This window comes from Thermothelomyces thermophilus, chromosome 3 (assembly GCF_000226095.1).
Source record: "Thermothelomyces thermophilus ATCC 42464 chromosome 3, complete sequence".
Taxonomy (NCBI): Eukaryota; Fungi; Ascomycota; class Sordariomycetes; order Sordariales; family Chaetomiaceae; genus Thermothelomyces; species Thermothelomyces thermophilus.
The window spans coordinates 889,571-910,388 of record NC_016474.1 but is presented as its reverse complement, the minus strand read 5'-3'; the positions used below and the strand labels follow the sequence as shown (position 1 = coordinate 910,388).

The following is a 20,818-nucleotide window of genomic DNA, read 5'->3' as shown; positions in this document are numbered from 1 at the left end:
CACTCACCACTCATTGTCATGAGGCCTGTCCCAAAAGAGACCCCTCCTCCGGCAGGGAGGCTTGGGTGGGAACTTGACGTATGTATGTACCCCGTCCGCGAAGGTTAACGTTAGGTCATGGCGTCGCATCTCAGCGCGTGGACCCCCGAGTCCGAGCTGAGATGTGAGATGCAGCAACCGGGTTTCCTGTCCAGGATTGAGCACATCCGGGTTTTTTTTTTTTTTTTTTTTTTTTTTTTTTTTTTTTAAAATCTAGGGATCTGAAGGTCAAAAAGAGAGCGAGGCCCCCCCCCTCCCCCCCCCCCTTCACTCGTGTCCGTCCTCCCTGTTCCCCTCGCCCTGATCTGTAAGGCCTCATGAGCCTTTGCTTCATTGACTTGACTTGGTTTGGATGTCGATCCTCGCAGTACCACGCCGTGGTGTCGTGAAGCCGAGGTCTGATTAGCCCAGTTCAGTGAAGCTTGGGTGCCGTACACAACCCCCGTCAGCCTCCGTTGGGTTCGCCACCATGATGGTCCTCCTGCGCCGCCTCGTCGCCGCCCTCGGCGTGCTCGCTCCCCTCGTCACGGCCGCCACTCTCCCGGCCCTGCCCTTACACTCGTCCGGCCGCTGGATCCTGGACGCCAACAACAAGCGGGTCAAGCTCCGCTGCGTCAACTGGGCCGCGCACATGGAGACCAACATCCCCGAGGGGCTCCAGCACCGGCCGATGGACGCCATCGCCGACTGGATCGCCGCCCAGGGCTTCAACTGCGTCCGGCTCACCTACAGCATCGACCACGCGCTCGACCCGTCCCTGCCCGTGTCGACCTCCTTCACCACCAACGCGGCCTCGGCGACCGGGGTCTCGGCGGCCGAGATGGCGGCCCTCTTCGGGCGCGTGGCGGCCAACAACCCGTGGATCACGCCCGGGGAGACGACGACGCGCGACGTGCTGGCGGCCGCCGTCGACCGGCTCTACGCGCGCGGCGTGCTGACCGTCCTGGACAACCACGTCTCGCGGGCGTCGTGGTGCTGCAGCCTGACCGACGGCAACGGCTGGTGGGACGAGGCGGCCGGGTACAACCCCTGGAACAGCCGCTTCTTCGACACGCGCGCCTGGCTGGCCGGGCTCGAGGCCATGGCCGCCTGGGCGCGCGGCCACCCCGGGGTGGTGGCCATGTCGCTGCGCAACGAGCTGCGCGAGTTCCCTCTCCTGCAGGACGTCGACCCGGCCCGCCCGGACTGGTACGCCTTCGTCGGCCGCGCCGGCGCCGTCGTGCACGCCGCCAACCCGGACGTGCTCGTCGTCGTGGGCGGCGTGCAGAGCTCGACCGACCTGTCGCACCTCCGCCTCCCCGGCGGCGGCGGCATGCTCGACACGAGCGCCTGGGCCGGCAAGCACGTCTGGGAGATGCACGCCTACAGCTTCACCGTCACCTTCCCGGACGTGTTCGGCAGCTGCGACGTCGTCCGGGCCGAATACGGCGCCCTCTCCGGCTTCGTGCTGGAGCAGGACCGCCCCTACACGGGGCCGCTCATCCTCAGCGAGTTCGGCGTCGGCATGGAGGGCGGCGACAAGGACGGCCTGAGCGACGAGGACGACCGCTACCTCCGCTGCCTCGTGTCGTACATGGAGAACAACGACGCCGACTGGGCCGTCTGGGCCGTCCAGGGAAGCTACTACGTGCGGGACGGCCAGGTGGACTATGACGAGACCTGGGGTTTGATGAACCACAACTGGACCGGCTGGAGAAACCCGGCGTTTCCTGCCAAATTAGGTAACATGTGGAACATGACACAGGAGCCGTGAGGTGCCCAAGGTGTGAGATTGTAAGTGGCCGGTGTGTGCGATTTGGTCTTCTGTATACTGCTCTCATCCCGAGAGAGCGATCATGGATAACCCGCGACTGGCGACTGGGGGCATATATGACCCCGGGGAACCATCAGTAGGCCTGAATCTCTTGGGTAGAGAGAGAGAGAGAGAGAGAGAGAGAGGTATGGAAGAGAAGCCACTGCCAACTTCGACCGAAATACGCCGAACAAATGTCGGAATTCAATCGCCTCGACGCCAGCCTTGGTATCTAAGTGAAAAAAAAAAAAAAAAAAAAAACTTTCCCTACATGTTCCGGAACTCCGCTGCCCCAAATTGTCCGTCTCCTTAGATTACCCGTTGAGATTGAAGAAGGCATCATCGAATTCGCCGCTACCGCCACTGTTATCTCCCGTGCCGAAATACATGTCGTTAAAGTTGCTGTTGTCTCCATTGCTAAGGTCGTATTCCATATCCATGCTGTCCATTCCACCAGGACCCAGGTCAAAGAGCCCGTCGATACTGTCATCGATGTTGGCCATGCTGTTGTCTTCCGCGTTCTTGGCGTCCCGAACCCCAGCGTCTGTGCTGGCCACATCCGCGGGGGCTCCTGTGGACTGCTCCGCCTTCGGTGCGGGAACACTCTCGGCTCCAGCGTTAGCATCATCCGTCCGTGGTGGGGCCGATTGCTGCTGTGATTCCCTCCTTTGCGGTTGCGGGGCTGGTTTTTGGGGTTGCGAGTCATTCAAGGGAGGTGCTACCGAAAAAGTCATGTCCGTGAACAGACTGCCGTTTCCGGCCGCCGAGGCAGTTGGCGCCGGGGCAGTTGGCACCGGAGTAGTTGGCGCCGGAGCACTTGACGCCGGGGCAGTCGATGCTGGGGCAGTTAGCGCTGGGGCAGCTGACACTGGGGCAGCTGACACCGGGGCAGCCACGCCTCCAGCGTTGCCTGGAGTCAAATTGGGGGTTTGTCTGTTCGGCCCAACAGGCGTGGACGACGGTTTAACCTGTTGTGCTGAGGGATTAAGAGGAGTCTGAGGGGCCGTCGCTACGCCGCCTGGCCGGTTCGTCTGAGGTGGCGACACTTTGACGTCCTTCTTCGGTGGAGCGCTAGCCGGTCTGGCAGCCGCGGCAGCAGCGAGTGCGGTGCCGCCGGGTCGAACCAAATTTTTAGAAATGTTCGGTTGAGGGACAGCCTTTGGGCTGGGGACACCCGCCGCTTCGGGTGTCGTGCTCTCAAAGCCCATGTTTGGAAACGGGGCGACCGGCTTGTTGGCCTGGCCTCCGCTTGTCGGAGTCCCAGATGGAGGCGGCCCTGGCAAACCTGTGACAGGTTCCTTTGCCGCCATCTTCGGAGACTCCAGGTCAACAGCCATTGGCGCTGGGGGAGCCACGGCCTTCTGCCCTGGTGGTGGCTGTTGGCGTTTCGCCCTAACAACCTTGAGGTCTCGCTCGAGCACTGCTTTGGCCAGCAGCTTCGCGGGGTTAGCGGGAGTGTTGACCATCGCTCACCGAGTAGGATGCTTACAATGTCACTCTCCACATCGTCCAGGATGGCATTGAACCTCTCGACCGCATCTGGAATGCGCGACTCTATCGCCGCCGCCGCGGCAGCGGGGTTCGCCTTGCCATCTCGCCTAGCAGCCTTGAAGGCCTTGGCTGTGGTGACTAGCTGTCCGACCGATACAGTCAGCGGATACGAATCGCTGAGGTCCGGCAACGTCTTTACTCACCACGTCGTTGACGACGTTGGGCAGCCTATCAATTTGTCGTCGAACCGACATCTTGAAAAGCTTCTGGGGGAAAAGTGCAGGAATTGGGCCCCTTGCAAACGGCTGCTGACGACCCGGAGCCAGGGAGTTGAGATGCTACCGACCAAACGCGGACGATTGAACGGATGAAGCCGTTCGGTAACCGAGTTGTCGGCGCCGGTTCGGGGCAACAAACGTTAGGGTAACAATGGGGATCTGAGCTCGTCCCGCTCGCTAAACGGGTCGCTAGCAAGGGGTTCCGGCTGCACTGCACTAGGGCGGTGAGCAGGTTTCTGAGCTGATGTTGGTTTGCGTTGCTGCGGCGTTCCGCGATGTGGAGAGTTCGATGGATTTGGCTAACGTGAGGCTGCTGATGCAAGTCAAGAAAGATGGGCTATACTAACTGTGGACTTCACCAGTCGACCCCTGGTTGCTGGTTCCGTTCAAGCTTCTCAGCCAATCAACACACAATACTTGGCTGATGTAAGTGGGTTCAGCCCAGGCTAGTGTCTTTACACGGTAGTATAAGCGAGGCAGCTCCAGATCGACCAACAAACGGGCGACCCCGCCGTTCCGCATCCTCTCATCGGTCGCATCAACATACCGAGATACTACAGTGGTCAGGGAGTGATGTTATTCTTCAACAGATATTTGAAAACCTTTTTTTTTCACTGACCGCAGTGTTCCTGTCACTCACTTTTCTAGTACTCTGGGCCACTGAGGGTTTAAAGGGGAGAACAACCAGTAACGGAACAACTTACGATACTAATGTAGTATAAGGCTGAGTACCTACCTGACCTACTTGCGCTGACTCCCGGTTGCGATGTACGGATGTAATCCGTACATTTATCGCGTACCTTCTTGCTACAGAATGGAGTACATATCTGGGTAGCTACAATGTCGGGTGAGGTGGGGTCGACAGTGGGCGTCGTTAAAGGGACCAGGCCGCCCTTGATGCTGACCGTCCCCCACATCAATTACTGAAGTGCCTTCAGGTTATGCCTGCAATCACACAAGGACGTAACTCTTCTCGGTGGAATCCCGGGTTAGTACTTGCAAAAACTACAAGAAGCACGCAAAAAAAAAAAAAAAAAAAAAAAAAAAGACTTAGGGGTAGATCCTACTGCGTTGCCACACGGAGCTAACTTTCTGTAGTCTGTACTTCGTAAAGACATAGTTAATGTTCAAGGTGATTTGAAAGTTAGTGCTACCTAAGGTGCTGTACTTGAGCTACATACTACCCACTTGCTGCCGTCTTCCAAGCGGACTACTAGTACTTGACATACTTAGGGTTCGCACTCCAGTACTTGTGCTGCCGTGCTAAAAAACACATTGATAGGGAAAGTGGGAAGGCGGGCAGGTCCCCTCCACCCTGAATCAAGGGACAGGGCATGGCGCTACACAGTATGGCGCAGATGGGATCCATGTGAAATGCTGGTGAGGGGCTGCCGCTATGACCACCATGAGGACCGTTCGTCCTTTCTTTCAGGGTGCTCGGGCGCCAGCTAGTGATGCTCAATCCCAGGCCAATGGCACGGTCAAAATTCCCCCTCCTCTGAGCAATGCCTGTGGTGTTCTCCCTCTTACACCCTTTCCCTCGATCTCCTTCAACCACCAAGGAGTTTTGTCGCGCATCTTTCTGGGTCGGCCGGTGCTGTTTTGATTTCGGAGGCTCTCCTCCTTTCTTTTAACGGCCGGGTCTTTTCCCTCTTCTTTTGTGGTTCTCTCCTGCTCATCTCCTTAACCATTGTCATTGTCGGTTGTCAATCCAGCCTTGTCTTATTCGTCGCTGTCTCCTCACGGTTCCAAACACAGTTCGGGTTTGAGCGTCTACATTCTGTGCTTTTCAGTCGCACGCCAACTTCAGTCCTGGTTTTACTGTCCGGTCCTCTCTCTGGAACCGGGCGACGCTGTGCTCCGCTAGTAGGCGCCATACACAGTGCAGCTGCGGGTCTGCAGTCCCTATCAGACGCTTAGGTCGGCAGGCAGCTGTCCTTCAGCTGCGATTTTTTAGAAGAAGCGACCGGTTGAAAAACAGCGAGATTCGCAAGCGCCAGCCGTTCTTTGCTCCTGCTTTTTTCCATTCGCAGCAACAGGGCATCACTGCTCGTGGATCGGCTTTGCGGAAGGTACTCAGAACTGGCACATCCTGCTTCCTGCTTCCTTTTTCGCTAGAAAAAGAAGGTCGAGGTCGCTGAGGTCCCTTCGCGCTAGCACGTCCCGGAGCGCCTGTCTGCAGCAACCGTCTCCTCAGTGGGGTTTTACGTTGCCAAGAACTACCCTTGGGCACATCTCTCCCATTCGCCGCGAACATCCTCCTCTTTCCTCCAGCAACTCTCAACACAACTACTCCCAAAGATGGCTGATAACGGTCCCCCCACGACCTCTGGTCAGCTTCCGCCGCCGCCGCAGCCCAACGCGGGCGCGCCTGGTTACGAGAACGGCCAGAACTCGGGCTCCAACCCGTCGCACATTCCCCCCCCGCCTCTGCATATTCCGCAGAACACGAACCCGATCCCGACCGCAATCACTTCGCCGATGGGAGGTGGCGGCGACAAGAGCGGCATCATGTCTCCCGGCAGTGGTGCTCCCTTCGGTCGCCGCGCTGCCCCGGAACCCAACAAGCGTGCGCTGTACGTTGGTGGCTTGGACCCGAGAGTCACTGAGGATGTCCTGCGTCAAATCTTCGAGACCACCGGCCATGTCCAGAGTGTCAAGATCATTCCGGACAAGAACGTAAGTCACAACCGTACCAATCCCGCTCCTGATGTCTCTTTCCATCGATTAGTGTCTCATTATCTTTTACTCGTTCCCCTTGTCGTCGACTTGCCTGCTGACCGGTCTGGGTGGTTTTAGGCCAAGGGCTACAACTACGGTTTCGTTGAATACGATGACCCCGGTGCCGCCGAGCGTGCCATGCAAACCTTGAACGGCCGTCGTGTTCATCAATCGGTATGCATCTTGCGGCAGAATCGAATACGCATTGGCCATGCTAATAGGCACCCCACAGGAGATTCGCGTCAACTGGGCTTACCAGTCCAACAACAGCAACAAGGAGGATACCTCGAACCATTTCCATATTTTTGTCGGCGATCTCTCCAACGAGGTGAACGACGAGGTTCTTTTCCAGGCCTTCTCCGCCTTCGGCTCCATCTCCGAAGCTCGTGTCATGTGGGACATGAAGACTGGCCGCTCCCGTGGCTACGGCTTCGTCGCTTTCCGCGAACGCGCGGATGCCGAGAAGGCCCTGAGTTCCATGGATGGCGAGTGGCTCGGCTCCCGTGCCATCCGCTGCAACTGGGCCAACCAGAAGGGTCAGCCGTCGATAGCACAGCAGCAGGCTATGCAACAGATGGGCATGACCCCGACCACCCCCTATGGTCACCACCACTTCCCTACCCACGGCGTTCACAGTTATGACATGGTCGTCAACCAGACGCCGGCTTGGCAGACCACCTGCTACGTTGGCAATTTGACCCCCTATACCACCCAAACCGACATCGTTCCGCTGTTCCAGAACTTTGGTTTCGTCGTCGAGTCCCGTTTCCAGGCCGACCGCGGTTTCGCCTTTATCAAGATGGATACCCACGAGAACGCCGCCATGGCTATTTGCCAGCTCAATGGGTACAACGTCAATGGCCGCCCCCTCAAGTGCAGCGTACGTGACGAGCAACTCCATCTCTAGTGGAAACCTTGAAAGCTAACCAACTGTAGTGGGGCAAGGACAAGACACCGAACCATCATCAGCAGTTTGACCCCCACCAGCCATACAGTCCCCAGAGCGCGCAGACCCCTGGTTATCCCGGCACTCCCTCGACCTACTTCAACCAGTATGGTGGTGGTAGGTGCTCCCGTGAAGCGCTTGCTCCGGGCTCGGTGGCTAATGTTTGCACAGGTTCTTACGGCCCAGGCCAACAGCCAGGCTACGCTGGACCTCAGGCTCAGTCGCCGGCTGCATACGGCGCCCAGCCCATGGGTTACAGCGGTCCCCCGAGCGCCGGCGGCTACGGCCGTGGTCAGCAGTCTGGTGCGCAGTGGAACCAGCCTCCGCCGGGCCAGAGCTTTAACAATGGCTTTTCTGGCTATCAGGGTTAGAAATCCAGACAGCAAGGCCGTCGCTGATTGTGCCACCTGCAGACCGTTCTCGACCTTACATCGGCTCTCCCACCCAGGCCTGCACTGATGCTGGAGCGTTACAATTTCTTCCAACGACGGGACGTCTTTTCATGATCTGAGAAACCTTTCTGGCGGTCATTCGAGTTGATTTTCGGGAATCTGGTCGGGAAATTGAGCGTCTTTGCTTCTTCCATTGAGGTGTATTACGTTTCTCTCTTGCTGATTGCGTTACTCATCGTCGTCGTCGTTATCGTCGTCTCCGTTTCCTCTTCATGTCTGCAGTGATTCCCCCTTGGGCATGATCTGATCAGTTACTTCTTCTTCGCCTCTCTCATCTGTTGCTGAAACTTCCACAAGTCTTGAAGTGAACTCTACGCGCTGTGTTCTGCCTCAATTTCTCTTAGGTGGCGGTGGATGGCACCTTATCCAATCATGGCAAACACTTTCTGCCTGGCCGGTCGTCTTCTCTTTGGATGGAACGAGGCCAAGATTTCTGGTGTCCCGCGACTCTGGCAGCGTCTGCTTGCTCTGGCGCAACAGGTGATGCTCTCTTATTTCTTATTTCTTAGTTTTGATGATACGGACGGAGTCGAAAACCCTTTTTTTTTCTGCAAACGTCAGCCAAACAAACGCCGCCGAGGTCAGTTAAGCTCACAAGGAGTATTGGGTTTAGGATGGGAACAATTTGGCCAAATTTCCAAAGCCAGGCATGCATCCTCGCCGGGACGGGGAGGCGTGAATATTAAACATTCGGGTTAACGAGGTGTTTCTGAAGAAGAGGGGGGGGGGGGTGGGGGAAAGAAGATTGATTCAATTATTATGGATAAAATCGGTGTTTTGGGCAGAAAGAATTGAAGCGTGTTGGCTATTGCCATTTACTGTTTGACAACTATGTCCACGCTTTGTGCTCATATGGGCCTTGGGCGCCAAAAACACGAAGTTTGTAGGTACCTCATGTATGTCATACATACCTACCAGGTACAGTACATACATGCAAACCTCATTCAAGTAATCCGTACGGAGTACTGGAGTATGGACGATGTTGCGGATTATTGGGCAGCAATTCGTGCGCCATCTCACCAACCTCGAAGGCACGTCTAAGACCCGCTTAGAGGGTAGCCAATAGACGAAAAACCATCCACCACCACCACCACCACCCAGCAGCCGCGTTCCTACGTTGGCCCGCCCGGCGCGGGGCATCAAACGCCTAAACCCCGTCTAGTGCCATCGGTGATTGGACGGGGTGTATTTTACTTCCCTTATGTTTTGCCATTGGCTCTCGTTCTCTCGCGGATTATCATGGCAAATAGGGCGAAGGGAAAGAAAAAGCTTCACATACGAACGTGTGATGTACGCAGTTTCTGGAAACACCATGCAATGCAATGTCTGAGCCGGACGAGCTCGCCTGTCGCGAAGTCGGAAAAAAGTTACAACAGACGAACAGGGCCGGACGCAGTATTACTTAAGGTGACGGGTCGTTTATGAGCGTCCCAGAGGTGCTTCGGACCAGCTGTCGTCCCATCAGGAGGGTAGTGCGGACGCACATAAGCTCTGAATTGCGTCTGTTGTGCTCTATCTGAGCTTCGAGTCGGAAATGGCAAGGCATTAGGGAGATCGCCGAGCTCAAAACCGGAAGCAATAGCCGCTTCTTTTGCACCGAGCTCAGAGTTCTAGAATCGCAGCGAGCTACGGAGAAACAACTAACTCCAACAAAACGAGTCTTCCCCATCGCCGCTCGCTGGGCCCTTGTGTCTTTGTGTTTTTCTTGGACCAGTGGCAAAGACTTGATTGTGTATGTGGGCCGAGTAGGACCAAAAAGCGGCGCCTGTTCTGTCTGGCGCTACCTGAACGACTAGGACCAGGGGGTTGACTCGGTGCTTGGTGGCATCGATTTGCGAGCAAGTGTGGGGTGTTCGATCGGGCGAGGGACCTTGGCCCAGTATCGCTTGCCATCATCATCATCATCATCAACCTGCAGCTTTGGTGTATCTCATTTTCCTGCTTGCACACGTCAGACGATTTCGCACATTTTGACCAAAGCTGGTCTTGTTCTTCTCGAGAGCGGGAGACTGTGCTCTCCGTTGTTTTGTTCTTTTTTTTTTCCTTCGGTCGACCTTTCAGCGGCGTGCGGACCGCGCTCAGAGCTCCTGCCAAACGCGTCCATCCAAGCGCCCTCTCTACCCCTGCTCGAAACCTTGGCTGACTGCGCAGTGTGCCGTGGCCGACCCGCTTTCTGGCTGAGCGGGTCCCCCTCCCTCCGCACCACCAGACGGGGAGGAGCCCAAGGACCCCAAACTCGTTTACCTTGACCTTGCTTGCGACACATCCAACGCAAACCATCAGAACACGCAACCCGCGAGCGTCGTCCTTCCGTTGTTTCCAGCAGCAGCCATGGAGCAATGGCAGGCGTACAACGACCCTGCCGGCGCCGGCGGCCCGCGACGATACAATGGAAGCACTGGCAATCAGATGTCACCCCGAGACTTTGGTAGCAGCGGCCAGAACCCGGCGCAACAACCCCCGGCGGGCTTCAAGTACGATAACTACCAAGGCGGCCTAAACCCGCACCAGACGACATCGTCAGCAGCATCGCCCATGTCGAGCCCTCATCTGCGCGACGGTAACGGCGACGTCCCGATGCAGGACTCGCACGATTCCTACGGCAGCCTGAGCACCAGCGCCAAGTACCCCATGCGGCCCCATCATCAACACCATCTCTCGAGCGGCCGCACCGCCAACCTTCAGCAAGAGCCCTCCGCTGCCGCACAGCGATACTCGCCCATGGAGGTCATGTCCCCAACGTCACCTTACGGCCCCAAGACGGCCAGCTCCGGCCAGTTTTCGCAGCAGCCCGCGCAGAGACAATCGCCCACCCGCTCCTCGGACTATGCCCCGCAGCAGAGCCCGTACTACGGCAGCCGCCAGGCAGCTCCTCAACTACCACCCATCAACCAATACGCCAATAACCAGGAAACATACTCGCCGTCGGCCATGACTCCCATGGATGGCTCATATGCGGACCCAAAGTCGCCCAAACGAGCCCCGCCGCAGTCGGCCACGCATGACAGGGGGCCGGTGCCCGAGTTCAGGCGCATCCGGGCGCCGACCGACCTGAAACCCAAGGTCAACGACCAACCGCCGTTCCGACGAGCGAATCCCGAAGGCGGCTTCATCAGCGTCAGCAACTACCCCGGCGTCCCGTGATGTGTCTCGCTACACGATACTGACAGCTATGACAGCCCCTGCAAGCGCTTACCGTGCAACTCCCCGCCACTTACCGGATCTGTAACCCCGCGTTCAAGTACGAGTCGTCGCGCAATCCACGCCGCGTCCTGACGAAGCCGAGCAAGGGAGTGAAGAACGATGGCTACGATAACGAAGACAGCGATTACATCCTATACGTCAACGACATCCTTGGTTCGGAGGAAGCTGGACACAAGTATGGTGTTTGAACCCTCCTGATGTGGGGGACGTGGGAGCTGACTGCTCGCCTAGGAACCGGTATCTGATCCTGGACGTTCTTGGCCAGGGTACCTTCGGCCAAGTCGTGAAGTGCCAAAACATGAAGACGCAGGAGGTCGTCGCCGTCAAGGTCATCAAGAACCGCACGGCATATTTCAACCAGAGTATGATGGAGGTGTCTGTTCTTGATCTGGTACGCGCCCGCGGTGCTTGCGTTCTGGATGACTGTCGGTGCTGACACGGCCCAGCTTAACACCAAATTAGATAAGAACGACGACCACCATCTGCTGCGGCTCAAGGATACATTCATTCACAGACAGCATCTGTGCTTGGTGTTTGAGCTGCTCAGCGTGAATCTGTACGAGCTGATCAAGCAGAACCAGTTCCGGGGTCTCAGCACAACCCTTGTCCGCGTCTTTGCTCAGCAGCTCCTCAATGGATTGGCCTTGCTGAACAAGGCAAGGCTGATTCATTGCGATCTCAAGCCGGAGAACATCCTCCTAAAGAACCTCGAAAGCCCGATCATCAAGATCATCGATTTCGGGTCCGCATGCGATGAACGGCAGACGGTCTATACATATATCCAGTCTAGATTCTACCGGTCGCCTGAGGTTCTTCTCGGCTTGCCGTACTCTTCAGCCATCGATATGTGGTCGCTGGGTTGCATCGTCGTCGAGCTGTTCCTCGGCCTGCCCCTCTTCCCGGGTTCATCCGAGTACAACCAGGTCTCCAGGATCGTCGAGATGCTCGGAAACCCTCCAAATTGGATGATTGAGATGGGCAAGCAGGCCGGAGAGTTTTTCGAGAAGAGGCAGGACGAGTTCGGCCGGCGGACTTACCACCTGAAGAGCATGGAGCAGTACTCGCGCGAACACGGCGTGAAAGAGCAGCCTAGCAAGAAGTACTTCCAGGCGAACACGCTACCCGAAATCATCAAGTCGTACCCGATGCCGCGGAAGAACATGAAACCGTCGGAAATTGAGAGGGGTGAGTTGTCCCTTTCATGTTGGTCGGGAAGGAGAGAATTCGCACTGACACCCGTTGTGTTCAGAGATGAATAACCGCATCGCCTTTATCGATTTCGTCAGGGGCTTGTTGACCATCAATCCGCTTGAGAGATGGTCCCCGCAGCAGGCAAAATTGCACCCTTTCATCACTCAACAAAAGTTCACAGGCCAGTTCGTGCCACCCATGAACCTCAAATCGAGCGCTTTGAACCGGTCGCCGGCTCCTGGCACACAACAGCAGCTACAGGCCGAAGCCCTGAGCAAGCAGAGGGCGCAGGCTGCTCAGGCTCAAGCCCAGGCAAGCACGGCGGCCAAAGGGGCCTATGGGTCGATGGGTCCGGTACAATACCAGCAACAAGGCCACGCACAGCAACAACCACTCTATGGAAGCAACAACATGTACACCCCGACAAACACGCACCCCGGAGCGCCGCCACCATACAGCGGCCAGCAGGGCGGATACGGCCAGATGGGTATGGGACAGACGGGGGTGCAAATGCCGCCAGCCAACTACACCCAGTCCAATATGTACGCCCAGCAGAACCGACCCAGGCAGCGTGCCTCAACAATGGAACAGCAGAGCGGCATCCCCGCCTCGATTCAAAGGGTCGCCAGTCATCTGGATCCCAACCAGCCCATTCGACTTCAACCAAGCCCTGCTTATTACCCTCCGCCTCCAGAAGGACTCGCCGGCATGGACCACCAAACTTCAAATAGGCAGCCCAGGAGAGGAAGCCGAGCACAGCAAACGGGTCGTGGCAACCGCGACTTTATCCGGAACCTGGAGGAGAGGACGCTGGAGGAAGGGTTCATGGGCAGCGGTCAGAGCCCGTGGCATTGAGATTGCTCCGGGCGAGCAGGGCGGCAAAACTTTTTATGTTACTTGGATATTGCTTAAGGCGAGGACTTGAGAGTGGGAAGCCGGGGCATGACGTTATGGGATTCCCACTGACTGCGACATTGCAATTGCCATTTCCGGTGTTCGAGAGTCGCTTCTTGATTGCTTTACTTGCCTACCCGCCTGCGTGCCAGATTTTTACGTTGCATCGTTCGGATCATTTAACATGCAGGTCCATCCCCACCGTCTTGATCTCGAGGGAATCTACCTAGGAGAAGATGGATAGCGGAGGCAATGGAATGATCACCATAAGCAGGGATACAGGTCGACAGCCGCAGCTGCGTTGTGTGACCGTCTCGACGCCCGGCAGCAAGTGAACGACGACGGCCAGCAGCGACGGCCATGACATGAAACGGATGGCACAAAAAATTCAAGGGAGGAAGCGGTTTGCTCGCCACGCCTGTATCCCGCAAACGCGGACAAGCATCGGGAGTGGTGGGGGATTGACGTCCAAGTTTCGCTTCCATTCGAACCATCGGGGTAGATGTACGCGCGAACGAGAGAGGAGCCTGTCTCTGCGCGCGCCGGGCTGGGATTAGGAGGGATGAGTTCAAGCAGGTGCTGGGGAGGACCATGGAGGAATAGGGGAGTGCAGACGCATTTGACTTGTTGTTCTCAGTTTGTGGCATCCATATCCTTTCGCTTCACACTTTTCATTCCGAAGAATGGAAGATTGGGTGGCTCGCCCAGATGCTGCTCGAGTCCGATGATGCAACACGGGTGGATATTCGGATATGCCGAGTCGGTGGTTGTCTGAACGTAGTATGGTTGGTCGGGTTTGCCCTGTCCCTAGCTAGCTCTTCCTACAGTACACGCACCAAGCACTTGTAGGAGAGAGAATGAGAACAAGCAGTCTCAAAACGATCTGCAGTAGAGCTAAACTGCCTGTGCAGCGAGTGCGCTAGGGAGAAAGTGTCGGTCTCTCAAAAACATTCGAGAACATCAGTGCCAGCAACCATAAGGTATGGAACCTAATACCAAATCTGTGTGTACGGTGTACAGTACGGCCAATTACTGAGTACCCGAGTGTAGTGTAATCCGTTCTCCGTACATACTGTATGTAACTAATCCGTACACTACTTCGATAAGTAGGTACTTGGGTACCTGGCGCCGAACCCGGGGAATGGGGCTAATGCCAAGAACTTTGGATTGGCCCGCTGGCATCTTAGCTTCGATCAGTTGGCAGGGACCCTGGCCAAGCAAAACCTCGCCGACGCGCTAGAAACACGGTTCGGCTCGACCGCAGCAATTGTTGAAGATCCGCCGCCCACTTGGCCGACACACTTCCCAAAGGCTTCTTACATCACGACGTACTGCTTTCTACGCGCGCAGGGAGCAACTGCTACCAACGGTTTCACTTTTATACAAGTACATACGTCGATTGGCCGACCGCGTTCGATTCCGGCGCCATGGCTACCAACGGCAACAATAGCGGCAAAGTCGCCGTCGACCTAGAGAGGATGATTCATGAGGGTATGTATCTGCGCGCTCTGTACCTGGAAGCCGGGAATTGGGATTTTTAACAAAAAACCTATACAGCCCGCGATCGCAGAAAGAATGAAGAACTCGCCGCCAAAATCTTCGGTAAGGGCCGTCGCTCAAGCACTCCGGCCTCCAAAGCAACCGCTGCCGGCAGCCTCGCTAGCCGCGCCGGAGTGAAGAAGGTTTGGCTCCTCTTCCAGTCGCTCAACCGAGTCGTCCAAACGTACGCCACTAATGCCGCATGCAGCAACGCGCCGAACCTGCCACACGGCCTCGCCACAGCACAGGCAACATCGATGGCGAGTGGACGCACGATTTGCACGAGACACAAGCGCGGGGACCCAAGGCCGGCGGCAAGGCTAGCGGTAGCGGCGCCGGTTCTCTCGCCGCGCGCATCACTGACCCGAACGCGCCTCTGACCGGACCCGCGAGCCACAAGCGCCAAACGCGCCGTGCAGCCCAGGTGGCGCAGGCGCTGATACGGTCGGAGCTGCAGCAATCTCAAGGCCAGCAGCGGCGAGCGGATGAGACGGCGCCCATCAATGGCGCAATTCCGACAGAGCCAAGAGCGATGGCGAAGCCGGCTACCACGTTTAACAAGGGCATCACGATCCGCGGTTTGGCCGGCCCATTTGTTGTCATGGCGCAGAACTTCGCTCCGGGCACGACGGCGGCCGACATCGAGAGCGCCATGACCCCTGTCGGGGGCATCATCACCAGCTGCCGGCTGGTAAAACAACATCCGATCGTGATCGCCGAGATCGTGTTTGAGAGCAAGGAGGGTGCCGACAACGTGATCGCCACATTCAACAACCAGACAGTGCGTCTCCTCCCACCTCTCTTCTCGCACCTCATCGCTGTAAGCTGACCATGTCAGGCCGACGGCCGCGTCTTGAGGGTCTACCCGAAGATCGGGAACACCCCATCCATCCCGCCCACGCAAACCGCAACCCGGCCGCCGCCCGACAACGACGTAGTGATGGACGGGTCCTACGGCTTCGACGACCCGATGGATGCGGATCTCAACACTGGAAGGCAACCTCCCACGGGACCGGCAGCAGGAGTCGGCGGCGGGTTGTACAGCGACAGTCTGGTCTCGGCGAACCGCCGGGGCCGAGGCTTCAGCAGGGCGGGACGTTTCGGTGGGAGATAGTCGCTTCTCTGCCCTCATTTTCCCGCCTATTATTGCTACCGCTGCGATTTCGGACCTGCGCACCTTGACTCATGTCGGATTACTGACTTGCGGCCATTTCACCCACCTTGCACTGGCTGATGGACAGAAATGGAACGCGGAAAAACACTTGCGCACAAGGAGGTTCCATTGTGCCAAATCAGACGGCGTACACTGACGTTACCCGGTTTAAAACAACGAAGGAACGAGAGAAAGACGGACGGGCGGGTGGTGTTACCACCCGTGCAATCAATTGGACAAATTGCGGACGGTGAACAAACATGCGGTCTTGTTAAAAGATCGAGAATAACAGATACGGCGATTGCTTCGGCTGACCATCAGCAAAAGGCCAGCGCACAGCTCATGACCATTTTTTTGCGGCTTGTGAAAGTATGTACTGGCTAGGACTCTGGCTGGCAGAGGAAGAGAAAGAGAATTGTCTACCCATCCTGCAGCCCCTCTGGGTTTCTCAAGCAGCACCTTCCCGGCTAGGCATACATGGTGATCCGGTCTCTTTCCTTGAATTTGACTGCGCGAGAAGGCAGTGCACCTTCCCCAGTCCTACCATGATTGGATTGTCTTTTGGTAGTCGTGACTTTTGCCATCCAGTTTGTTACACTGGACCCGGTAGGCACACTTGGATCGCCAAGTCAATGCCGCTTTTCTTTTTTACGTCGTGTTTGGCGTCCCGAATCCAGACCATTGTCTAACCATGCCCCTATCACATTAGCAAGCCGGCCAGGCCTCGCGTTGATATCATTACTTTGGGTTCGTCCCTTTCCCTTTCAGTCTTAACCATTGTATTCCATTCGACGTGGTATCGAGTCCGGAGCATGGCAGCGATGTCGAGCTCCCGGGACTTTGTTGGCCTAGCTGAACAGGCAAGCCTCCAAACGAGCCGCTCTCGGCAGTCGATCACGGCTTCGCTCCGTTATAAGGCATCGTATTTCCTCAGTCGTGGCGGTACAATCAACACCACCACCTCCAACGACAACGACAACAATAGCACCACGGCATACAACAATCCCCAGACCTTCCAACCCCATCCGTTGAAGGGCACGCGTGGCTGGTTCCGCTCTGTCGGTGCTCGCTTCCACCGTCATAGTCATGCCACTCTCGAGTCGTCCGAGAGCTCCCACGACATTCAGCTAGAGCTAGAGGAGAACTCGCACATAACGAACCTGCCCTCGTCGTCAGAAACCACGTCATCGCGGTCGCAGCCAGCAAGACGTCGGCCCTTTCGGGGACGTCTCAGGTTGCATTCTCTGCCTGCGAGGTTCCGTCGACGGGGGGATTCGCGCTTCAGCCGCCCATCGTCGCTCTCCGACTCGGACAAGGAGAACTTCCTGGCCATGACTGTCCCGCCAGCGCGTTCTAGGATGGTTTCCAACGCCGGGAGCTGGAGTTCGTTTCGATCTGGCGTTCAGCGGGCTGTTCGAGGTAAGTCGGGTTTAGCCGCTCACCTTTCCATCAAGATGCTAAAACAAGAATCCAGAAGTGGTGGATGGCAACTTTCGCTTCTTCGAGGACCGTTCCTTACGCAGTCAGTATTCCGTCGACATCTTCACACCATGCACACACAGCACCTGTGCTAACCCGTCCCAGGCGTTGAACTGTCCCGGCCAGCGGCCAGGCCCCCCTTACGAACCTTGTGGACCATCACGTCCGCCGATTCTTGCGAGTCAGTCATACCTCCTTGTCCCCTTTGTTTCGAATCTCCCAACAGCTGACACTCTCTTCCTCGTACTTTGCAGCGGCCATAGCCACCCCAGCCAAACAGACCAGACAACACCAAACTCAGAGATGCAGCCCGCGCCACAGACCCCGAAGAGGCACCAACTCGTCTCCCCGGACCGGTCCCCGCCTTCGTCCCCGGCTGAGATCATTGTTTCTCCTTCGACCGGCGGCAGCGAGGCGGATCCCTCTTCTCCCAGTAGTCTCACCCTCTCCGGCTCGACGATTGATTCTTCGCCGGTCGTAACCCCCCAAAGTCCGTCCGGCTCGGCCAGTCCGAGTCAGGCAAGCGTAGCGGCTGCCGAGATTGACGATGTGGTAGAAAGCGATAGGGATGAAGATGAGGAGAACCTGGAGGAGGCGATTGGGGGTCAATACGTGGGTGCTAGGGGATGGGCCAATGAGGGTCAGCCAAGGTTCGTGGAAAGGGGCCGGAGGGGTGTGGTTGTGGATGAGTTGGTGAGGGGGATGGCTCGGACGCGAGTGGTGTCTCCCGCTGGTGGGCTCGTTTAGTTGGAAGACTCGCCGGAGGAATAAAGGTCTCGCGGCGTGCGGGCGGGAATTGCATGCTTCAGGAATATGGTTAGGACTGGGGGGTTTGCGAATTGGCTTCGTAGTGCTTATGAGGTTATCTCCATACTTCACGTCGCTTCGAGACGGAAACTTCTCTTGCAGGCGAACATGCTTTTTGCGTACATGAACGACACGGTTTCTCCCTTGCAAGTTGTGTCGTTTGGCGGTATTATTTTACGTAGTCCAAGCTCATAATGTACACTGCTATCCTACAGCATTCTCGACAGGGCCCCAACGAGCGCGTCTCGACTTTCAGGGTGAGGAGGAGGCTTCACCAGCGGCCTGCCGAGGGGAACTCCGCTCGTACCGTTCCTCCTCCTCCAAGACGGTCCTGCGCTCCTTCTCCTCCTGGGCCGCCGACCCGCCAGGGTACATGATGCGCATGTACCGCTCCAGCAGCTTCTGCAGGACGATGCGCCGCGCCCGCCACAGCTTGACCGCCTCCCGGTCCGCCATGCCTTCCTCGTTGGTCACGCGGTCGATGCCCGCGATCATGCGCCGCGCCGTCGCCGAGATCTCCTGCATCGGCCCGCGCTTGCGGTCCAGCTCCTCCTGCGGGGACCGCGTCGCCGCCTCCGGGTAGGACAGCGAGCCGGTCAGGATCCGGAAGGGCTCCCACATGTACGAGAGCGCGGTGATGATCTGGGCGCCGTGGCCCGCCTTGCCCGTGAGGGCTCCTTCTTTTTGTGGCTCTGGTAAGCCGGGGGTCTGCTGCTGCTGCTGCTGCTGCTGCTGCTGCTGGTGGTGGTCCGATCGTTCTTGTTGCTTTTGTTGTTGCTCTTGTTGTTGCTGTTGTTTCGGGGACGATTCGTAAAAGTGTCGGGTGCTGCCGCGGGCGACCTGGAGGAACAGGCGCATGGCCAGGGCGTCGGGGTAGCGCTGAGTGGTGATCATGACCTCAAAGATGCGGCAGGCGTGCTTGAAGGCGTGCCTGTTGAGGTTGTCGCGGATGCAGGCCGTGAAGCCGCGGCGGAAGGTGAGCGGGGTGAGCAGGGTGGTGGGCATCGATGCGACGAGCTCGGCGACCTGACCGCTGGCGTGGCCGGTGGTGAGGACCCGAAGGTACCAGTTGTAGGAGTACTGGTCTGGCGTGACCTTGAGGACGTTGGTGAAGTAGCTCCAGTACTTGCCCGCGCTCGACGTTCTGCGGGTCGCCGCGAGGACGTTGAAGATGAGAGACAAGGTCTTGTTTCCGGGCTTGGCATAGAGGGGAGACTTGTCCGCCCTCGAGTTGGCCAACGCCTTCCGGTCCTTCGGCGACATGTTGCCTGCTTCGACGGTTTGGCCTTCCGGCACTGGCAGCTTGGCGGCGTCCGCTCCGGCGTCGGCTGAAACGTCGGGAAGCTTGACATTGGGCTTGTCGAACCTCGGGATCTTCATGGTTTGCTCGAGGAGTTCCAAGACACTCTCGTTGTCCTTGTAATCGCCCATTGCAAGTACCCGACCCATGGCAGTGACCAGCGGTTCGTCAATGATCATCTTGGCGCTCCTCCAGTTCGCGATGACGTCGGACCAGATTGCTCTCGCTCTATGAATGTTCTTCTGGATCTCCCGCTTGACCTCGGCGTCGATCAGCCCCAGATTGGCACTGCCCACCTTGCTCGTGTCGTATTTCAGGGCGTTTAACACGATGGTGTAGGTATGGGCATCAGGGGAACGCATACTCCCGTTGCAAGTCGCCAGGACCGTGAAGAGGCTCTCCAGGTCCCCGGCACGTGCGCAGACCTCGAGAACGGCGTTCATATGGATCGTGTTGGGCTTGAGAGGGCCATACTTGATCATAAAGTTGTAGATTCGGGTGGCCTCCGAGACGGCGAGCTTGGGATGGGGAGACTCTGCACAGCCGCGGAAGATGATGGTGTACGTCTTTGCATTGGGTATCTGGGCACGCTTCTTCATCTACGCGGGAATCAGCAAAAGGGGACAGCCGCGGGGGGCCATGGAAAGAAGCAGAAGTGCGTACCTCGTTATAGAGCTTCACGGCCGCGTGAAGGCGGTGGTTCTTCATTAAGTAGTCGATCAGATGATTCCAGCTGACCTCGACCTTGTTGTTGCGGCTGGCCATGCGCGTCGTCATGAGCGCCTCGTCAAAGCGGCCCTTCTCAAGCACCTTCGCGACATGCTGAGCAATGTGATAGGGGTCGGTAGTGAGGCGAAGGACTTTTCGAACCGAGGCTTCCAACTTCTTCTCATACTTCTGCTTCCCATACTCGTCGCCCTTCGTGTTGACGTTATCATACGCCAGGTCCCCATCGTTGTCACCGGGCGACTGGGCCCCGGAAGGCTTGCTCTCCTTCGGCGAGGGATGCTGCTGGGCGGCTCGTATAGCATCCTCGACGGCGCGACGCTGGTCTAAACTTGGCCCATTCGCAGTGTATGCTCGCCGGCCGGATACCGAAGTCGTGGCTATCTGCGGATGGCTCAGAAGACGGGATGACCGAATTCGGGTTCCGCGCGAGCTCGTGAGGCTTCGCAGGCAGCCCCGACAGACGAACATGTTCGGCGAGGGGGGTTTGCCCTTGCGGGGGGCAGAGTAGCAAGATGGGACCGCACAAAGTCGTGCGCTGCTTGTGGCGTCGCGTCAATTGCGTGCGAAATTTTTTTATTCTTCCTCGCAGATGAGACAGATGAGAGTTGGCCGCGTTCTTCGCAGGAGCTGGTGACGGCAATGGCAATGTTGCGAGGCTGGAGCCCTTGTTGAACGTTCGCGCTGCTGCTTTCTCTCTTTTGGCGATCCTTGGCGCTCAGCTACATTTTTTCTTCCCTCTTTGCCTGCCGGGAAACTTTGGAAACGCAGGGGGGTGTGGGGCCACAATGCTAAGGTACGTAGTA

The 20,818-nt window shown here is 57.4% G+C and overlaps 8 protein-coding genes across 8 annotated transcripts; 6 read left to right on the top strand and 2 right to left on the bottom strand.

Moving 5' to 3' along the window:
- Positions 1-508: 508 nt before the first annotated feature.
- Positions 509-1,792, top strand: MYCTH_94336 (glycoside hydrolase family 5 protein; the record flags this gene model as incomplete). The annotated part of the gene is made up of 1 exon (XM_003662598.1): positions 509-1,792. The coding sequence occupies one exon, from the start codon at positions 509-511 to the stop codon at positions 1,790-1,792; it is 1,284 nt and encodes a 427-aa protein (XP_003662646.1).
- Positions 1,793-1,968: 176 nt separating this feature from the next.
- MYCTH_2303524 (uncharacterized protein) lies at positions 1,969-3,658 on the bottom strand. The gene is made up of 3 exons (XM_003662597.1): positions 3,526-3,658; positions 3,321-3,464; positions 1,969-3,267 (listed from the first exon to the last, which is right to left on the bottom strand). Exons 1-3 carry the CDS (start codon positions 3,574-3,576, stop codon positions 2,146-2,148), a joined length of 1,317 nt encoding a protein of 438 aa, XP_003662645.1. The 5' UTR covers positions 3,577-3,658; the 3' UTR covers positions 1,969-2,145.
- Positions 3,659-5,711: 2,053 nt separating this feature from the next.
- On the top strand, positions 5,712-7,856 carry MYCTH_2303522 (uncharacterized protein). The gene is made up of 4 exons (XM_003662596.1): positions 5,712-6,279; positions 6,400-6,495; positions 6,554-7,201; positions 7,258-7,856. Exons 1-4 carry the CDS (start codon positions 5,902-5,904, stop codon positions 7,636-7,638), a joined length of 1,503 nt encoding a protein of 500 aa, XP_003662644.1. The 5' UTR covers positions 5,712-5,901; the 3' UTR covers positions 7,639-7,856.
- A 1,638-nt stretch (positions 7,857-9,494) lies between these two features.
- MYCTH_2303514 (uncharacterized protein) lies at positions 9,495-13,078 on the top strand. The gene is made up of 5 exons (XM_003662595.1): positions 9,495-10,836; positions 10,899-11,098; positions 11,155-11,314; positions 11,370-12,108; positions 12,173-13,078. The coding sequence occupies exons 1-5, from the start codon at positions 10,051-10,053 to the stop codon at positions 12,967-12,969; spliced, it is 2,682 nt and encodes an 893-aa protein (XP_003662643.1). The 5' UTR covers positions 9,495-10,050; the 3' UTR covers positions 12,970-13,078.
- Positions 13,079-14,256: 1,178 nt separating this feature from the next.
- MYCTH_2303512 (uncharacterized protein) lies at positions 14,257-15,866 on the top strand. Its single transcript, XM_003662594.1, has 4 exons — positions 14,257-14,499; positions 14,566-14,690; positions 14,756-15,328; positions 15,419-15,866. The coding sequence occupies exons 1-4, from the start codon at positions 14,436-14,438 to the stop codon at positions 15,659-15,661; spliced, it is 1,005 nt and encodes a 334-aa protein (XP_003662642.1). The 5' UTR covers positions 14,257-14,435; the 3' UTR covers positions 15,662-15,866.
- Positions 15,867-16,521: 655 nt separating this feature from the next.
- On the top strand, positions 16,522-17,274 carry MYCTH_2059769 (uncharacterized protein; the record flags this gene model as incomplete). The annotated part of the gene is made up of 1 exon (XM_003662593.1): positions 16,522-17,274. One exon carries the CDS (start codon positions 16,522-16,524, stop codon positions 17,272-17,274), a length of 753 nt encoding a protein of 250 aa, XP_003662641.1.
- Positions 17,275-17,452: 178 nt separating this feature from the next.
- On the top strand, positions 17,453-18,085 carry MYCTH_2303508 (uncharacterized protein). Its single transcript, XM_003662592.1, has one exon. It carries the CDS (start codon positions 17,483-17,485, stop codon positions 17,924-17,926), a length of 444 nt encoding a protein of 147 aa, XP_003662640.1. The 5' UTR covers positions 17,453-17,482; the 3' UTR covers positions 17,927-18,085.
- A 1-nt stretch (position 18,086) lies between these two features.
- Positions 18,087-20,696, bottom strand: MYCTH_2303507 (uncharacterized protein). Its single transcript, XM_003662591.1, has 2 exons — positions 19,950-20,696; positions 18,087-19,885 (listed from the first exon to the last, which is right to left on the bottom strand). Exons 1-2 carry the CDS (start codon positions 20,481-20,483, stop codon positions 18,239-18,241), a joined length of 2,181 nt encoding a protein of 726 aa, XP_003662639.1. The 5' UTR covers positions 20,484-20,696; the 3' UTR covers positions 18,087-18,238.
- Positions 20,697-20,818: the final 122 nt, after the last annotated feature.

Bases quoted from the DNA above. Each gene is read 5' to 3' on its own strand.
- MYCTH_2303524 (XM_003662597.1), bottom strand. From the start codon at position 3,576: ATGTCGGTTCGACGACAAATTGATAGGCTGCCCAACGTCGTCAACGAC. The intron at 3,465-3,525 runs GTGAGTAAAGAC...TCGGTCGGACAG, and splicing joins CCAACGTCGTCAACGACGTG to CTAGTCACCACAGCCAAGGC. The intron at 3,268-3,320 runs GTAAGCATCCTA...AACCCCGCGAAG, and splicing joins ACGATGTGGAGAGTGACATT to CTGCTGGCCAAAGCAGTGCT.
- MYCTH_2303522 (XM_003662596.1), top strand. From the start codon at position 5,902: ATGGCTGATAACGGTCCCCCCACGACCTCTGGTCAGCTTCCGCCGCCG. The intron at 6,280-6,399 runs GTAAGTCACAAC...GGGTGGTTTTAG, and splicing joins AGATCATTCCGGACAAGAAC to GCCAAGGGCTACAACTACGG. The intron at 6,496-6,553 runs GTATGCATCTTG...GGCACCCCACAG, and splicing joins GCCGTCGTGTTCATCAATCG to GAGATTCGCGTCAACTGGGC.
- MYCTH_2303514 (XM_003662595.1), top strand. From the start codon at position 10,051: ATGGAGCAATGGCAGGCGTACAACGACCCTGCCGGCGCCGGCGGCCCG. The intron at 10,837-10,898 runs GTCAGCAACTAC...CAGCTATGACAG, and splicing joins CCGAAGGCGGCTTCATCAGC to CCCCTGCAAGCGCTTACCGT. The intron at 12,109-12,172 runs GTGAGTTGTCCC...CGTTGTGTTCAG, and splicing joins ACCGTCGGAAATTGAGAGGG to AGATGAATAACCGCATCGCC.
- MYCTH_2303512 (XM_003662594.1), top strand. From the start codon at position 14,436: ATGGCTACCAACGGCAACAATAGCGGCAAAGTCGCCGTCGACCTAGAG. The intron at 14,500-14,565 runs GTATGTATCTGC...AAACCTATACAG, and splicing joins AGAGAGGATGATTCATGAGG to CCCGCGATCGCAGAAAGAAT. The intron at 15,329-15,418 runs GTGCGTCTCCTC...GTCTACCCGAAG, and splicing joins CCACATTCAACAACCAGACA to ATCGGGAACACCCCATCCAT.
- MYCTH_2303508 (XM_003662592.1), top strand. From the start codon at position 17,483: ATGCAGCCCGCGCCACAGACCCCGAAGAGGCACCAACTCGTCTCCCCG.
- MYCTH_2303507 (XM_003662591.1), bottom strand. From the start codon at position 20,483: ATGTTCGTCTGTCGGGGCTGCCTGCGAAGCCTCACGAGCTCGCGCGGA. The intron at 19,886-19,949 runs GTACGCACTTCT...ATTCCCGCGTAG, and splicing joins CCGTGAAGCTCTATAACGAG to ATGAAGAAGCGTGCCCAGAT.